Source organism: Prosopis cineraria, unplaced genomic scaffold (assembly GCF_029017545.1).
Source record: "Prosopis cineraria cultivar Desert tree isolate PC_DT_omini unplaced genomic scaffold, ASM2901754v1 PC9, whole genome shotgun sequence".
Lineage (NCBI taxonomy): Eukaryota > Viridiplantae > Streptophyta > Magnoliopsida > Fabales > Fabaceae > Prosopis > Prosopis cineraria.
The window spans coordinates 22,807,583-22,823,456 of NW_026555340.1; the positions used below are offsets into that span (position 1 = coordinate 22,807,583).

General features: G+C 34.7%; 1 protein-coding gene across 1 annotated transcript; it reads right to left on the reverse strand.

The window, feature by feature from the left end:
* Nucleotides 1-9,182: 9,182 nt before the first annotated feature.
* LOC129319683 (putative transcription factor bHLH086) lies at nt 9,183-10,538 on the reverse strand. The gene is given in 7 exon segments (XM_054964774.1): nt 9,183-9,314; nt 9,452-9,517; nt 9,616-9,681; nt 9,813-9,854; nt 9,857-9,925; nt 10,019-10,162; nt 10,194-10,538. Coding segments are annotated over 7 exon segments (864 nt in total).
* Between the last annotated feature and the right edge of the window lie 5,336 nt (nt 10,539-15,874).

The window sequence follows — 15,874 nt, forward strand, 5'->3', positions numbered from 1 at the left end:
AAACAAGGGCACAAAAAATTATAAAAAAGGATCAATAAATTTTGACCAATAAATTTTATTTAAACTCTCTTTATTTAACGCCCAAAGACATATTAATTACCCACAGCCCCGTGCATCGCACGGGGGTAAAATCTAGTTTATTAATATTTCTGATTCAATTTGTGGCTTAACATCACCCACAAGCTAAGTAAGCATATTTTGCGCATCTGTCAATTCTCACCACCCTTTCCTTAATAGTCTTTTTTATGTTGTTTTCTTCGAATCGAAAATAAGATGGAATGCTCAACCTTTGGGAATAGTATAATATAGAACCCATTGGATTTAAACAATGTACTACGAGGATACTGACATGCACGAGGCTTATAACTCTCTGACTTTCTTTTGTGGGGTTACGTGATGCTTGACTTGGAAACTTCTTTAAGGAGATCAAGTTCCCAAATCTTACTGTTCTTTTCGAGGATTTGCCGTCAATGGCACCAGGCGTTGTAGTGTAATATGATTCTTTAAGCGATGATGACGATGACTTTGGGGACGCATTATAACTAGATGGAATATTTTGGCTCTAGGAATTTTTTGTTTCGATCCGGCTCAATGCAGATGACGATCATATATCCATATTGTTTGCAACTCCAATATGGTTCTTTTAGTTTTGTCATGATCTGAAAGTAGAATATCATATTAAGAGAACGCAATTGACAATTTATCTGCTTTTGCTTTACTTGCTGTCTAATTATTTTCCCCTTGTGATGTGTCTTTAATAAAAAAACTGATCAAAATTCGGATCCCGGTCTTGTAAAGTTGAAGATACGTGAAGCTGGTAAAGTTGAATAATGCAAAGCATTGATGCATTTTGTCGCATGTCAGATTCAAACCGCTCGGTTGATGGAGGAACTCCCTGCAACAAATAATCTTCCCGTAAACCATAGTATTTTGAGGAAGAAAGATAACGAATTTCTCAGGCTGGATCATTCCCGGGCCCTGCTTTAAAGAATAAAATACAATGGCCTTCCTTGAAGATCCTTCTATTTTCAAAGCCTATATTTTAGTTCATTTTTTAACACTATTAAAAATATTTTGTTAAATATCCTAAAATGTTATATCCTTTTTTTAAATAAAATTACTAATATACCCTCATAATCTAAACTCTTCTCTCTCCTCCTATTTTAAGATATATGAAATTTAAATTAATAAACATACATTATATTAAAATAAATAAAAAATTATGCTAATTAATTTACCCCTCACTACCTTAAATTTCTAATTGCTTTTAAACTTTATAATTTATTTAATTTTTATTTTATGTATATGTATTTGAAATATTATTTTTATCAACTTATATATTTAAAATTTTAAAAATTACTATATAAATAAGTTTATTTAAATGAATTTTAAACTTGTTTATCACATTGATAATTTTGTCTATATTTACTTTTATTTTTATCAACTTATATATTATAATTATGGTTTGGAAATTTAAATAACCCTTGAACAACATACTCATTTAGTCCTATTTATAAATCACTTCTACTGTGTTTCATCAGTATTAAAAAAAATTTTAAAACTTATTAACTCTGTCTTAAAATTTAATAAGTTCTCAATTTTGTTTCTATTAAATATACATACTTTAATAATATATTTTTCTTTCCAACATTCAATGAAGGATAAAACAGAAAATTTGTGATAAAAATTTAATAATGTGACTTATAAATAGGATTAAAAAATTTTTTCTATCTCTGCCCCATAAAGAGGATTAGAGGGAGTATCATTTAGCCCAAAGTATATCATTTAACAGCTAATTAACTGTGGAATAAATAGAAGGAATCTTTTAAAATAGAGGAGAGGTGAGTGTTATGTAAGTTTTGATTTTGAGATGTTTATAAGAATTTTAAAAATAAAAAAGAATACATACACACACATGTTTATAAAATTGAAACAAAATAGAGGGGAGGTTGGTGAATTTCACTCTAATTTTTAATTTAAAAAAAAAACTAGCTTGTGGAACATAGCATCAAACATCTTTGAATATCATTATAATCAATCAATCAAGGTGCATTATATGACGATATACATATTTCGAACGGTCGTATTTGGGCTAATAGAGGTGGTATCATGCAAAGTAAGAGTGTTCATGCTTCATAGTTTTAGTTTGACCTAATTTTGAAAAAAACCAAAACCATATATAGTATAGATGATAATGAGTAAGTAAATTGAAAATATAATTTGGTCTAAGGATATTGTAATATATTAGTGATAACAATAACATATTTGTATACAATAGACATACCGCATATGGATTATGCGTCTTGTGATGGGTACCGTGTTCTTCTAGGATGTGGCTTAACTGAGCCTTTTATTTTATTTTAAAATGATATTTATCATTCATCTAAAATAATTTTTAAGTATTTTTAAATATTATGTCTATTAATATAAAAATTATAAAAAAATTAATATTAAATTTGAACTAGCCAAGGCATATATAAATGGTTAATTTGTGAAATTTTAAATTTTTTAATATTAGATTGAATCATCCAAACTAAATTTGAACTTTCTAGTGTAAATTTGGATATTTGTACAATTCAAATTGATAATGAACAAAATTATTAAAATGTTTTATATTTTTTAAAAAAATATTTTAACAAATGTAAAATAAAAATAAAAAGTTTTATATTTAGATGATCTGATTTCATCAGAGATGATAATTAGTACCATGTTCCCTGATAAGTACAGAAGATAATTTAAATTTAATATTACTTTTTATAATTTTTATATTAATAAGTGCAATATTTAAAAATTAACTTCAATGAATCACAGAGACTATTTCAAGTTAAAATAAAAGGCTCAGATTGACTAATTGAGCCACACGTACAACGAGCACATGATGTTAAGGCTATAAAAAAATCCTCTAGTCTAGTTTGATTCGATCTAACTTAAGACAAACTCGATCCTATTCAGCACATGATGAAGAAGATTGAATTAGTGTAGAGAAAATCAAATAAGAAGACAAAGCATCAACTAAGAATGGAGGTGAATATATGCAAAAATAGAGACTAACGGTGACCTTAGAGAGAGAGAGACGATGATGATGATGAGAAGAAAGAATGGTCAAACATGTCCTTAGTCTTTAGAGTTTTGAGGCTGGGAGTGACTGTTGGAGTTGGTGTTGCCACAGCTCCTTGACAAAGAAGATGTCAATGATGTTGATCTGGGAGATGATGTTGGGGTCGTTGATGATGGTGTTTGCTGGGCTTGATAAATGGAGATAGTTTTTTAAAAGGAAATTAAAAAGAGTACTTTGTTATTTTCCTATTTTAATTACATATATTTATTAAAAATATATTAAGATTTCATCTTCATATCGAACATATTTTTAAAACTCAATTTCAATTTCTATTTCAATTTTAATTATAATTTCAATTATGTTAAAAATTCTTTTATTATATTAAACAAAGTTTAAGTAAATAATTTATAATTGAATTTAGGACTATTTGTAAATTTACAATTCGGACAACAAAAATAACCATTACCATAGAAAAAAGTGTCAACTTCCTTTTTGAAAAAAAAAGGGGGGCCACTCATTTTAGTACTTAAGGATTCAAAATGATTCAAGAGGCCTGCCTCTTACCTAAAGTTGATAATTTAGGCCAAGCTCAATGGGCCAACTCGAACCTGTCTAAAAAATTTAGACCTGAGCCTGAATAAAATAATAATTTTTTATTGTTCGGGCCTATTTCAATAGCCTGAATAGGCCCGAAAAAAATTTGGGCCAAGCCCGATAGGTATCAAGCTGTAAGTTTCTGCATCTCCTTTTCTTCCTATTTCTTTTATTTATCTTTATTCTCGGTATCAGACTTATTCACAGTGGTTATTTCTCCTCCTTTCGTTCTCAACTGGTTGTGAACTTCTGAAGCTTGAAATCTTCACTGTCTCAGCTCTCCTTTCAGGCATTGAGATCTTGCTCTTCCATTCTTCAATCTCGGCATCCAGTTTCTTCCACCTCCATCTCATTTTTTTGCCTGTAAGTTTCTGCATCTTCTTTTCTTTCTATTTCTTTTATTTATCTTCATTCTTGGTATCAGGCTTATTCACAGTGGCTATTTCTCCTCCTTTCATTCTCAACTGGTTGTGAACTTCTGAAGCTTGAAATCTTCACTATCTCGGCTCTCTATTCTGGCATTGAGGTCTTGCTCTTCCATTCTTCAATCTCGATATCCAGTTTCTTCCACCTCCATCTCATTTTTTTGCCTGTAAGTTTCTGCATCTCCTTCTCTTTCTCTTTCTTTTATTTATCTTCATTCTCGATATCAGGCTTGTTCACAGTGGTTATTTCTCCTCCTTTCATTCTCAACTGGTTGTGAACTTCTAAAGCTTGAAATCTTCACTGTTTCGGCTCTCTCTTCAGGCATTGAGGTCTTGCTCTTCCATTCTTCAATCTCGGTAACTAGTTTCTTCTACCGCCATTTCATTTTTTTTTGCCTGTAAGTTTTTGCATCTCCTGCATCTCCTTCTCTTCCTGGTTTCTTTTCTTTATCTTCATTCTCAGTATCAGGCTTGTTCACAGTGATTATTTCTCCTCCTTTCATTCTCAACTGGTTGTGAACTTCTGAAACTTGAAATCTTCACTGTCTTGGCTCTCTCTTCAGATGTTGAGGTCTTACTCTTCCATTATTCAATCTCGGCATCCAGTTTCTTCCACCTCCATCTCATTTTTTTGCCTGTAAGTTTCTACATCTCCTTCTCTTTTTCTTTCTTTTCTTTATCTCCATTCTCGGTATCAGGCTTATTCACAGTGGTTATTTCTCCTCCTTTCGTTCTCAACTGGTTGTGAACTTCTGAAGCTTGAAATCTTCACTGTCTCAGCTCTTTCTTCAGGCATTGAGGTCTTTCTCTTCCATTCTTCAATCTCGGCATCTAGTTTCTTCTACCGCCATCTCATTTTTTTGCTTGTAAGTTTCTGCATCTCCTTCTCTTTTTCTTTCTTTTTTTTATCTTCATTCTCGGTATCAGGCTTATTCACAGTGGTTATTTCTCCTCCTTTCGTTCTCAACTGGTTGTGAACTTTTGAAGCTTGAAATCTTCATTGTCTCGGCTCTTTCTTCAGGCATTGAGGTCTTGCTCTTCCATTCTTCAATCTCGGCATCTAGTTTCTTCTTCTACCGCCATCTCATTTTTTTGCTTGTAAGTGTTTGCATCTCCTTTTTTTCTCTTTCTTTTCTTTATCTTCATTCTCGACTTGTTCACAGTGATTATTTCTCCTCCTTTCATTTTCAACTGGTTGTGAAATTCTAAAGCTTTAAATCTTCACTATCTCAACTCTCTCTTCAAGCATTGAGGTCTTGCTCTTTCATTCTTCAATCTTGGCATCCAGTTTCTTCCGCCTTTATCTCTTTTTTTCGCTTGTAAGTTTTTGCATCTCCTTCTCTTTCTCTTTCTCTTTCTCTTTCTCTTTCTTTTCTTCATCTTCATTTTGTGTCAGCCTTGTTTTTGTTATTCCTCCTTCTTTCATCTCTTCACCTTCATTTTGGTTCCTGATTTTTTTTCTTCTCCAGAGTCTACCTCCTTTGTGGAACCCGTTTTTTTAGAGTTATACCTCTCAGCGGCCTTTGCATTTTTCAAAAAATTACCCCTGGATATGACAATGGAACAAGACTAGGAGATATGGCCGAGTTGCCCATATGCGTATAAAGCATACCTGTGGCAAATGCAAATGATAGGATGCAGCTTAGACTATTGTACAAATTTTAACAAAATTCGAAAACTACGATAATTTTATAAATCTGACTTGTGTTTTGTGGGAATTGGATTATTGCCATCTAGTTTTCCCACATTACAAAGATACCTTAAAAAGCGCCAGCGTGACTTGCTTTCCGTTGATTACCAAATTCTATGAGACCTTCTGAGGTAATGAGTTTAATGATTTTGACTTTATATATATATATATATATTCTGAGGTAATGAGTTTAATGATTTTGACTTTATTATATATATATATTTATTAATTTTTTTTATAATTTTTTTTTTAGTTTTAAATTAAGAAAGGGATATATGACCTTTATCATCGTCTACATTTAGTGGACGGGCATATATCTCCCAGAAACATCATAATTGTAGCGAGGGAAAACAATCAATTCAGGGTAAAGATCGCCAATTTCAGAAGGGCCAAAAGTTTTAATAGTCACCAGTTGATTTGTAAGTTTTTTTTTATTTCCTTTTTTTTGGTAGGAAAGAAGGGCTAAGCCTTGATTACATAAAAATTACACGAAGACAGGGGAATGGATTCCCAAGCCTCACTGTGCCTAAAATATGTTGAGTTGAGTTGAGTTGTAAATATGGACTAATTGTTCACCCCATATGCTTCTCCGAACGTTGTTTGCAGTCTATCACGGAATGTAAGCCATATTAAAATCCTCTCCAGTCCTCTCCATTTCCAAATTGCCTTGTAGACTGGGCTGTAGGATTGTGGGGGAACCTTTTCTAGCATGAAGTAGGCATTTTTAATGGAGAAAGATCCAATTATGTTACCCCTCCAGATCATAGCATCATGACGTGCAAAAGAAATAAGAGGCATAACAGAAATCAGCCTCGCAATAACTTATTAGACATGATTTGGCCTAGGTGGTTGGAGTCCTATGTTCCATACTGAGTGCAATCTACTCATCTGCATTGCATTTGGTCTAATATTGTTCAAGTATAGTCTACTAGTGTGCATTTGGATAGTATGCATCTTGGCGTTGGTGCATTTAGGTTGTGTGCATTTGGGCAACGTGTATTTGGATATTGTTTTTATTTTTATTTTGTTTTCTGTATATTTTGATTTTGACCTAGCTTGGTTTAGTTTTTGCTAAATCTAATGAGGCAATTGTTGATATAAGAAAGTACTCAACTCTAGTTAGCCAACTCTAGTCTAGCCAGTGAAAATGCATTATTCAGGATTTATTTCAATTTATATTATTTTTCATATTAATAATTTAATTTTTTTTAATTATTAATTTATTTAGAGTTGGACGATGTTGAGAAAAATTATTGGCCTACTCCTGAACAGTTGGCCTATGATCTCCAAATCGATCATGAAAGTTAAATTGATATACATAACTTTGGATGTATGATTGAACTATATTATGGTTACAATCATCCATTTGATTGTCCATTTGGTCATGATGATGAAAATTGTCGTCTTCTAAATGTCTTCCACCATCAACATGTCCAATATGCCGATGATGTGCTCAACGATTTGGTGAAGAGAATGACACATCAAGACCCTAACCATCGGTATGAAATTTGTTTTTATGAAATTTAATTTTTGAATTTATAGATTTATCTATTTATATATGAATTTTTATTAAATAAAAAATTATTTTTTTTAATTTGTAGGATATTAATAACGGAGGTAGTTGCCCATCCATTTTTTTTGGGATGCAATTAGAAAGCCAGACTTTTATTCACATGTAAGTGAATACTTACATGGAGGACGTTATCATGCAAATTGTCTTCTGGATTTGGAGACAAAGGCTGCATCAATTATTCGTGGGGCGTCATGGAAGCGCAAGGTGAACTTGATACATTCTGGGCTCATCTCACACGTTACGCTCAACCATAGAAATCAAGTGATCTGTTCTTTTAATTATACACGACTGAAAGATCTGATTAGACTAATTCGGAACGTGATAGCGCACCCATCCCAAGTGGGGTTTGCTTCGCCAGGTATGAATTATAAATAATATATGTTCGTATATATGGTATGTCTGCTTACATTTATTTTTTTTAAACTTTGTAGGGGCCAGAAAGTCTTACCACAATAGCTGATTTTATGGGCCGTGTGGAATACCAATTTCCTTGTCTTCTGATGCATGTGTATGTGGTGATGAAAACCCATTTTCTTACTGATGGAACCTTGCAATGTATTTTAATCCCCCCGGCACTTTTAGATGATGAATGTTTGTATATGATCCTCATATCTATCAAGTCATTCTATTGTAATTTTAATTTTGAAAATTGTTCTTGGAAGATATACATGGGACTTTGCTAGAGAACGGAAGCGAAACAAATCTTGGGTAGTGGCTCTAAGGAAGCTCTTACCCTCACTGCAAAAGAGAGCATGCAAGAATTTATCTTTGGATATATCAGTACTTTGAATGAGATAAGAGAAATTGTGATGCATGCATGATTAATCTTTCATACTTCCAACGCTTCTTCAAGAAAAAGCGAACCAAAATATGAACGAAATTTTGAGTGTGTTTTGGGGTCATGAAGTTAGTCTGTTTTGAAATCAAACTGTGTTAATTTGTTAACACGTATACTTATTTTCGTTTGTGATGTGTCGGAGTCAAAAGTCAAACCGTACTAATAATTAATTAATTGTTAATTGATAGTTGATCCCTGTAAAATTTTAACCAATAAAATATATTCTCTTCCATCTCGCTAGCTCTCCCTGAGTCTGACATGCATGAAAGCTCTTGGTCTCTGGCAATTAAAGTCAAGCTTAATTAATTACACATTAGAATCTCACACACACACACACACACCAGCTATATATGTTAGACACACTATTATAAGGAGTGGTTCTTTTTCACTATTAATTAACTTCAAACAAAATATAATCCTAACTACAGTTTTATTCGATCGTTTTCCTTTTCACGATAGTCCAGTAAAAACCCTTTGAACTTTTCACAAGGAATGACTTTTACATATATCAGTTTCTATTTAATAGACATGATAGTGCATATGTGCCATGGATATATATATATATATAACAGCTTGACACACCTTCACAGATGAAATTTCTTATTGACAGCTTGATACAAAAATGTAGCATTAATTTGTATCAGCATTTCATTATGATCAGTTTGATACTTATTTATATCAGAATAACCGTGCATGCAAGTGTGTGTGTAAGTTGTTAATCAGAGAGAGGAAAGACAAAGTAGATATGTATTGATACTTTGTGAACAATAAAACTGGGATATGTAAGTTGCAGACCCAGTACATGCACACTGCTAGGAAAATGCTTGAACTTCAATTTTTTCACTCTGCTTACAACTTAATATTTAGACAAGTTAAGTAATAATACAGTATTAGGAAAAGGCCGCTCATTCGGAATTCCTAAAATGCCCTGCAGAACGACCAACTTCTCTTGAGAAAGATTTTAATTTTCTGAGTCAGAATTGGATTAATTATTATGATCTTGATCAATTCTGATGCATTGAGGTTGAGTTTCTGTCTCTCTGGGGTAAAAGAATGGCATCAATGGCTTCTTTTACTTGAGAAATATCAGGTGCTTTTCCTCCTTGGACTGGCCAAAATTCATCGGTTGCCAGTTCCTGCTCCATCGGCAGAGAATTATCGGATCAATATCACTTGGAGATTTTGAATCTAACCAAAAATTAAATTATTTTCAAGAAAGTACTGCAAAATTGAGCAAAAGAAGATGAAAGAGAGATTAGTGTTTAACTCTCACCTTCACTTGCAGTTGAAGAAACTTCACATAACTAATGGCTTTCTCCAACATAGTCGCCAAATCAACCTGAAATATTGTTCATCGTTACTACAATCAATGCATCGTTCCCAGTAGTTCTGCAAAAAATATCTCAGCAGGATCCTTCTTCATAATTCAAAACCAACCTTGGAGCCATTACGAACTAGTTCTTGTAGCATCTTGAGTCTCTCGCTTATCCTCTCTCTTCTATTCTGCGAGACAAACATTCTACCTTCCATGAACGAAACATATCTTAACTTTGCTTAATCTGTAATCAACAAACCATGGTATGTAGGTACGTACAGATGAAACATAATTAATTTGGCTTAGAATAGAATCAAACCTCGGCTGCAATACTATGAGGATCCTTAGATGAGTTTGACTTTGTTGGTTTATTGGTTTATTTGCAGCATTACTAGCAGTGCATTGCTTCTTCGAGGCCTGCATGCTCTCTCCCTGCACAAACACAAAAAAGTTGATCTCAAAATTGATGATCCGTAATATACACAGAAATTTTTTGGTTTTTTTTTTTTTTTGGGAAGAAAATACCATTGAAAGGCGCTTATGGAAAGATGCTGCTTTTGCTCCCGAAGAATCCTGAAGGCTGTTATCAGAAGGAACATTTGGTTCAGAGTAGAGCCACCCATATGAACTCTCACCTTGCTGCTGCTTCTCTTTTGCACCATTGTTATTCTTTGCTATGGAGGCCTCCAGAGCCAATAACAGTTTGAATGCAATTAAAATCCTGAATCATTCTTTGGTCTGAAGTGGTGGCCCTGGGGCTACTAATCTGATTCCACTGGTGCAAACCATTATTATTCTCCCACACATAGTACTCTTTCTGCTGAAAGCTAAGCAAAGATTCACCACCATTCACGACAGTGTTATACCCACCATTATTGGCTTTGAAGTTGATCAGAGACAGTGCTTCCTCAGGATGATAGCTTATGGCCTTATAAACCAACACACTTCCAGTCCCACTCAGAGGAGGAGGAGGATGGGTTGTGGCAGAATCGTTGCTGAACCCATCTTCTTCCTCGAGCACAGATTTGTGGTACTCAAGAACCATTGTGAGGAACAGAATTCAAACCAGAAGCTTCAAGAGGGTTTGAATATGTATGCATGACAGAGAGCTGGTAAAGCAGGCTATATGTAGATGCTCAAGAGTTCAACTCAATGATATTTTTTTTTTTAATAAGGAAGATGAGAATGAGACAACTAAAAAAACTCAAGTGTATGGAAGAAATACAATAAAGAAATGGGAAGAAGAAATCAAAATCTAATAGTAAAATACTAGAGTGGGCCTTTAAGTTGCAGAATCATTAAATAATGGAGGTTGTTCTTGGGATTATGGAGGTTGTTCTTGGGATTGTTAGCCGGCAGGGAGTAGTGAAGAAGAAGCAGAAAAGAAGATCGATAAAGACAGCAAAAGGGTCGCCGTATCATTCGCAAAACCCATGTAGTGTCTCTTTTGATTCCCATTTGTGGTTCAAGTCTCACTTTTTGATTATGAAAACTTGTGTGGCTTCTTACTTGCTTCGTTTGGATTTCTAATACGAAGCACGTGGACTTGGACCTTAAATTTATTATCAAACGCTATACATTCTGTGCAGCTGTCTCTAGACTAGTTTTAATGATCAAGTTTACGTGACACTGATTGGCATGTATGGGTTTTGTATTGTTTTATTTGATTGCTGTCACGCTAAAACAAGAAATACAGGAATGAACGCATGAAATGATGAGATTAACGAGAAGCTATGTATTATTACCATCATGATTGCAATCTCAGTACAAGACGGTATCGCGTAATGCGTAACAGAAAGGGAAATCAGATTTGCAGAACAAATCTATCAGACAAGAGAGAGAATTCGCCAGAGGGGAAAAGTTTCCAATTATAATCAGCATGACCTCTCCCTACTTAGCTACTCACTATTAAACCTCACCATCCGGGGCCCTCAACTTCCAAGTTGGCCTCTTAATTCTCTTACTCTTCCTGAGCCCAACCTCTATTGGATGGTTCGTCTCTTTTGGACTGATATCACTTAAACCCTCCACTTGAGCCTTATCCACTGATGGATCCTTTGGGGCCATAACATTACCACCTCCCATGAAATTGACCTTGCCCATAAGGTCAAAGCTTGGATAGAGTCAAGCCAACTCATCAACGTATTCCTAGGATGCAGGGGTGACGTCATCCCAACGAATGAGAGCTTGGGCAAGTAGCTGATCACCCAAGGCTACCCAACGCACTGCTTCAACCTCCAAAGGCTGGATAATTGGACCTTTAGCAAGTGTAATGGGATCGTCGCTGCTGTGCCATCGCCATGACATTTTTTGAGGAGGGAAACATGAAAAATAGAGTGATTCCAAGCATTGGCAGGTAGGTCTAACTGATACGCAAATGAGCCAATCTTAGCTAGTATTTTGAAAGGACCAGAGTAACGCATAGCAAGCTTTTGAAAACGACGCAGCTGAACTGAATGTTGATGATACGACTATAACTTCACAAACACAAACCCACTTCGTATTGAACCTCACATCGTTTAGCATCAGCAAATCGCTTCATACGAGCTTGAGTGTGAGTTAAATGGTGCTTAAGATCCTATAAGATCGCATCACGTTCTATCATCAGTTGATGCAAGTCAGGTGAAGTGTCCTTTGTTAAAGAGTGGCGAAGCAGGGGTGGTGGTGGCCTACCATAAACAGCTTGAAAAGGGGTCATTTATATAGCAGAATGGTGGGAAGTGTTGTACCAGTACTTAGCCCATGCTAAATGATCAAGCCAACGACGTGGGCGGTCACTTACAAAGCACCAAAGATATATTTCAAGACTCTTATTATCATCGATATACAGCCATATATTAATAATATAATATCACAAATTAATAACATAAAAAATACATAATTATTTACCTTTAACGAATCAAACATACTCCGTAAAAAATTTTGAACTTTTAACTTATTACAGAGAATCAAATATTTAAACTAATAAAATAATAAATAATGAATTTGGAGTTTCGTTTACCCGCTGGCATGCTTCTCTCCATTAAGTACCATCAATATCTCTTGCCTCACATTTGTTTCTTACCATTGTGATTGTAGCTTGCTCACATTGCTCTGCTTTCTTCCACCTTCGAGTTGTTTCTGCCATCATGACTATAGCTCACATTTGTCTCTCTCATTCGCTTGATTTTTTACATTTTGAATCTCTTATGATATTTGCAAAATGTAGGGTGTTATAATTTTAAAAGGACAGTTTTATAAATTAAACTAAACACTAAAAAGGCTATTTTTAAAATTTAAGAAAGGAGAGGTTTTTTTTTTTGGTTCGATCTTATGATATGGGTTATATGCGCAAAAGCCTCAATCAATTAAAATTTTTGAAGAAAAAATCATTTTTAATTAGAAATTGAGTATTATTCTTATAATATTTTGAGGTTAATTACAATGATTTCATGACCGTGCGTGCATATTATTATAATTAAAAAAACTATTTTTTACGAAAAAAAACTACAGTTTATTACCAAGAGGAAAGTGATTTATCCTCTATTTTTCTATTTCTCAATTTCATTCTGATAACGTACCAACAATTAGCAGTTACAAAAGATGAGATGCACAGGAAAAACAAAACTAGAGCCAATTTGGATGAGAATGTAATTTGCGATGCATAAATCTAGAGCAGTTTAGTGATATTGCATGTTTATGTGATTTTCTTTTTTTGGCACTCAAATACTTAACGTAACACTCACTTGACACATATTATAATAGTCGCCTGACACAACATGACAAATGACAATCAGTAATTTTATACTATCAAGCCACAATACTCATAATTTTGGGTTAATGGGCAAATTTGCCTTGGAGCTTTTTCTCAAAGTGTGGTTGGTATTTTAGACTTTTTGTTGGAGCAATATTGCCCACAATATTTCAAAAACAGTTAAATTATTTTCATTGGCCAACAGACACCATGTAGCAAGATGAGTTTAACTCAAGGATGTGAACTGACAACAGCTAGGACGACGAGAAACATAGTTGGATGAAGCAGCTCGAGCATGGAGGGCTCTGTAACTGAAGTTAGAGACCAAGATATTGACACTCCTTGAGTTTGAGGTTGAAAAGAAATAGAAGGCACTAACATTGCAAGACTTGCCAGTGACGGTGTTGATGTAAGCAAATCTTAGGAGCATGAAGAAGACACCAAAGAGAAGCAACCACACAAAACATTTCATAGAGAAACTTACTCGCATGTGGAGGCTCCATGGCAATTAATAATGCAGTTTTCAAGGAAAAATCAATAAAATTAATGAGAGATAAAGGAAGGGAGGAACTGAAAAGAGGGAGCAAGGATGCAGAGTGCTTATTGAAAACAGAGCAGAGAGCGGTGTGTATACCGATGGAAGAGAGGGAAGCAAGAGCATGAAGGGCTCGTGAAGGATCAAACAAGTATTGGCTTAGCCAAGCTCGAAAGCACTACCTCCATCACCAACCTGGACGTCACCATTGTCAAGGCAACCAAGCACAACGAGACTCCCGTTGAACAAGAAGAGCATTAGAGAGATCCTGCCTATGAGCAAGAGATCTTCGCCAACTCGATGGAATTCTCGGAGTTCGTAAGGATGTATGCATTGTACTTAGACAAGAGGTTGGAGTATAAGATGTAGAATAAGAGAGGAAGGAGGAGCTCATTTGGGTATGAGGAAGAAGACAAGGATGTAAGGGACAACAAGGATAGATACATATTACTTTATATATATATATATATATATATAGAGAGAGAGAGAGAGAGAGAGACGGAGAGGAGAGGAGAGGATGGTGGAAGAAGGAGCCAAGAGAAGAGAGAGGATCAACCTCAGCTTGCCAAGTGGGTTGCTTTTGGTCAAAAGAAATTAATTTAATAGTCAACGTTGGTATAAGTTAATGTTGGGGTAAAATTACAATTTTTGAAAGATGAAGTGTAATATTGCTCTAACAAAAAGCTGAGGATATTGGATGCACCGAGAGAAAATGTTGAGACAAATTTGCCCTTAACTTTATAATATTTCTTGAAAAAGGTTTTAAGCTGATTGCATTATGGACAGTGAAAGAAGGGGAAAAAATTACATGGGAACAAATAAGGGCGTTGAACAGCTCAAAATTCAGCAGCAAAGGTCTGGAAACCTGAAGGTTAAAATTATACACATAACATCCATTGGGTTCCCTAATAAGTAATAACTTGTCCATTTCATTTTAACAGACTTCTAAAATGAGCCACTATCACACAAATTCCTTCATGGTTACAATGTTACTGCGCCTCTGCACAACTAGGCTGGCTGAAAGGAAATGGCAATGCAGCTGGAGGAGGGGCTTGGTCGAGAGGTTAAGCAGAACCTGGCAGCCTGAAATTTTCACAACAGAAAGACATGCAAATTAGTCATATGGCATGCTTCTACACCAATAAGTAACAATTACATAGCCACCTTAAAGTCTTGTTCCGACTCTTTCAAGTCTTGGCCCGTGGGTAGAATACATCTGAGGCCATGAAAGATATGGGTAGAAAAGTAAAGCATGTATTCTAAAAGCTCAATGGCTATTTTCTATACAAAAGATAACTTTGTCCCTTAATATTCATCAATGGCTATTTTCTGTACAAAAGATAAATTTGTCCCTTAATATTCATCAAAGCCTCCTTTTTTGTTCCCCACAAATTTCAGTCCATTCCTATTCTAAAAGAATGCTTTTTGTACCAAACATTCCCTTTCACTTAACCTTTGTCCTGTTATTCGTTAGACACTCCAAGCAAATAAGATAAATATATCTGCTGACAAAAACTGAAACACGTCATTAATGAATATTCCACCTCACATGACATGTGATGGAAGGCAGTCAGAGGCAAAAGGTCCTTTTAAACTGCTAGACCTCTAAAATGCCTTAGCTGAAAGACATAAAGAAAAGTGCATGCCCGAGTAAATCGAGGCGCTAAAATAAGAAAATATATGTTTTATCAAAAAGAATAGAAAAATGTAACCTGACATAATATCATTATTATATATATATAACCAAAATAAATCACTGCTGTACAGCTCCAGCTAATTTTGAAGTGCGTGCATCTTAAACCCTTCGTCCCGTCATACAGGGTTACTTTCTTCCCATTGCCCAAAAGAAAATAATAGAATCTGCAAAGAGGGGTTAAAAACCTGAAACAAGATACAAGAATTGGATTCTAGCCAAGTTTTGATCTTTCAACTGGGACAGTGGAAATGCGACAACTGGCAGCCAGAAGAACAAGAAAGACAGCTAAAACTCATTATTTCAAACTAATCAAAATCTATTCAGCAGCCATATTCTCTGCAAAACTCAAATACATTCTCTCCCTGAGATTGTTCTATCTTAGAACTCTTTCCCTTTCTCTAAATCATGACAGCCGTG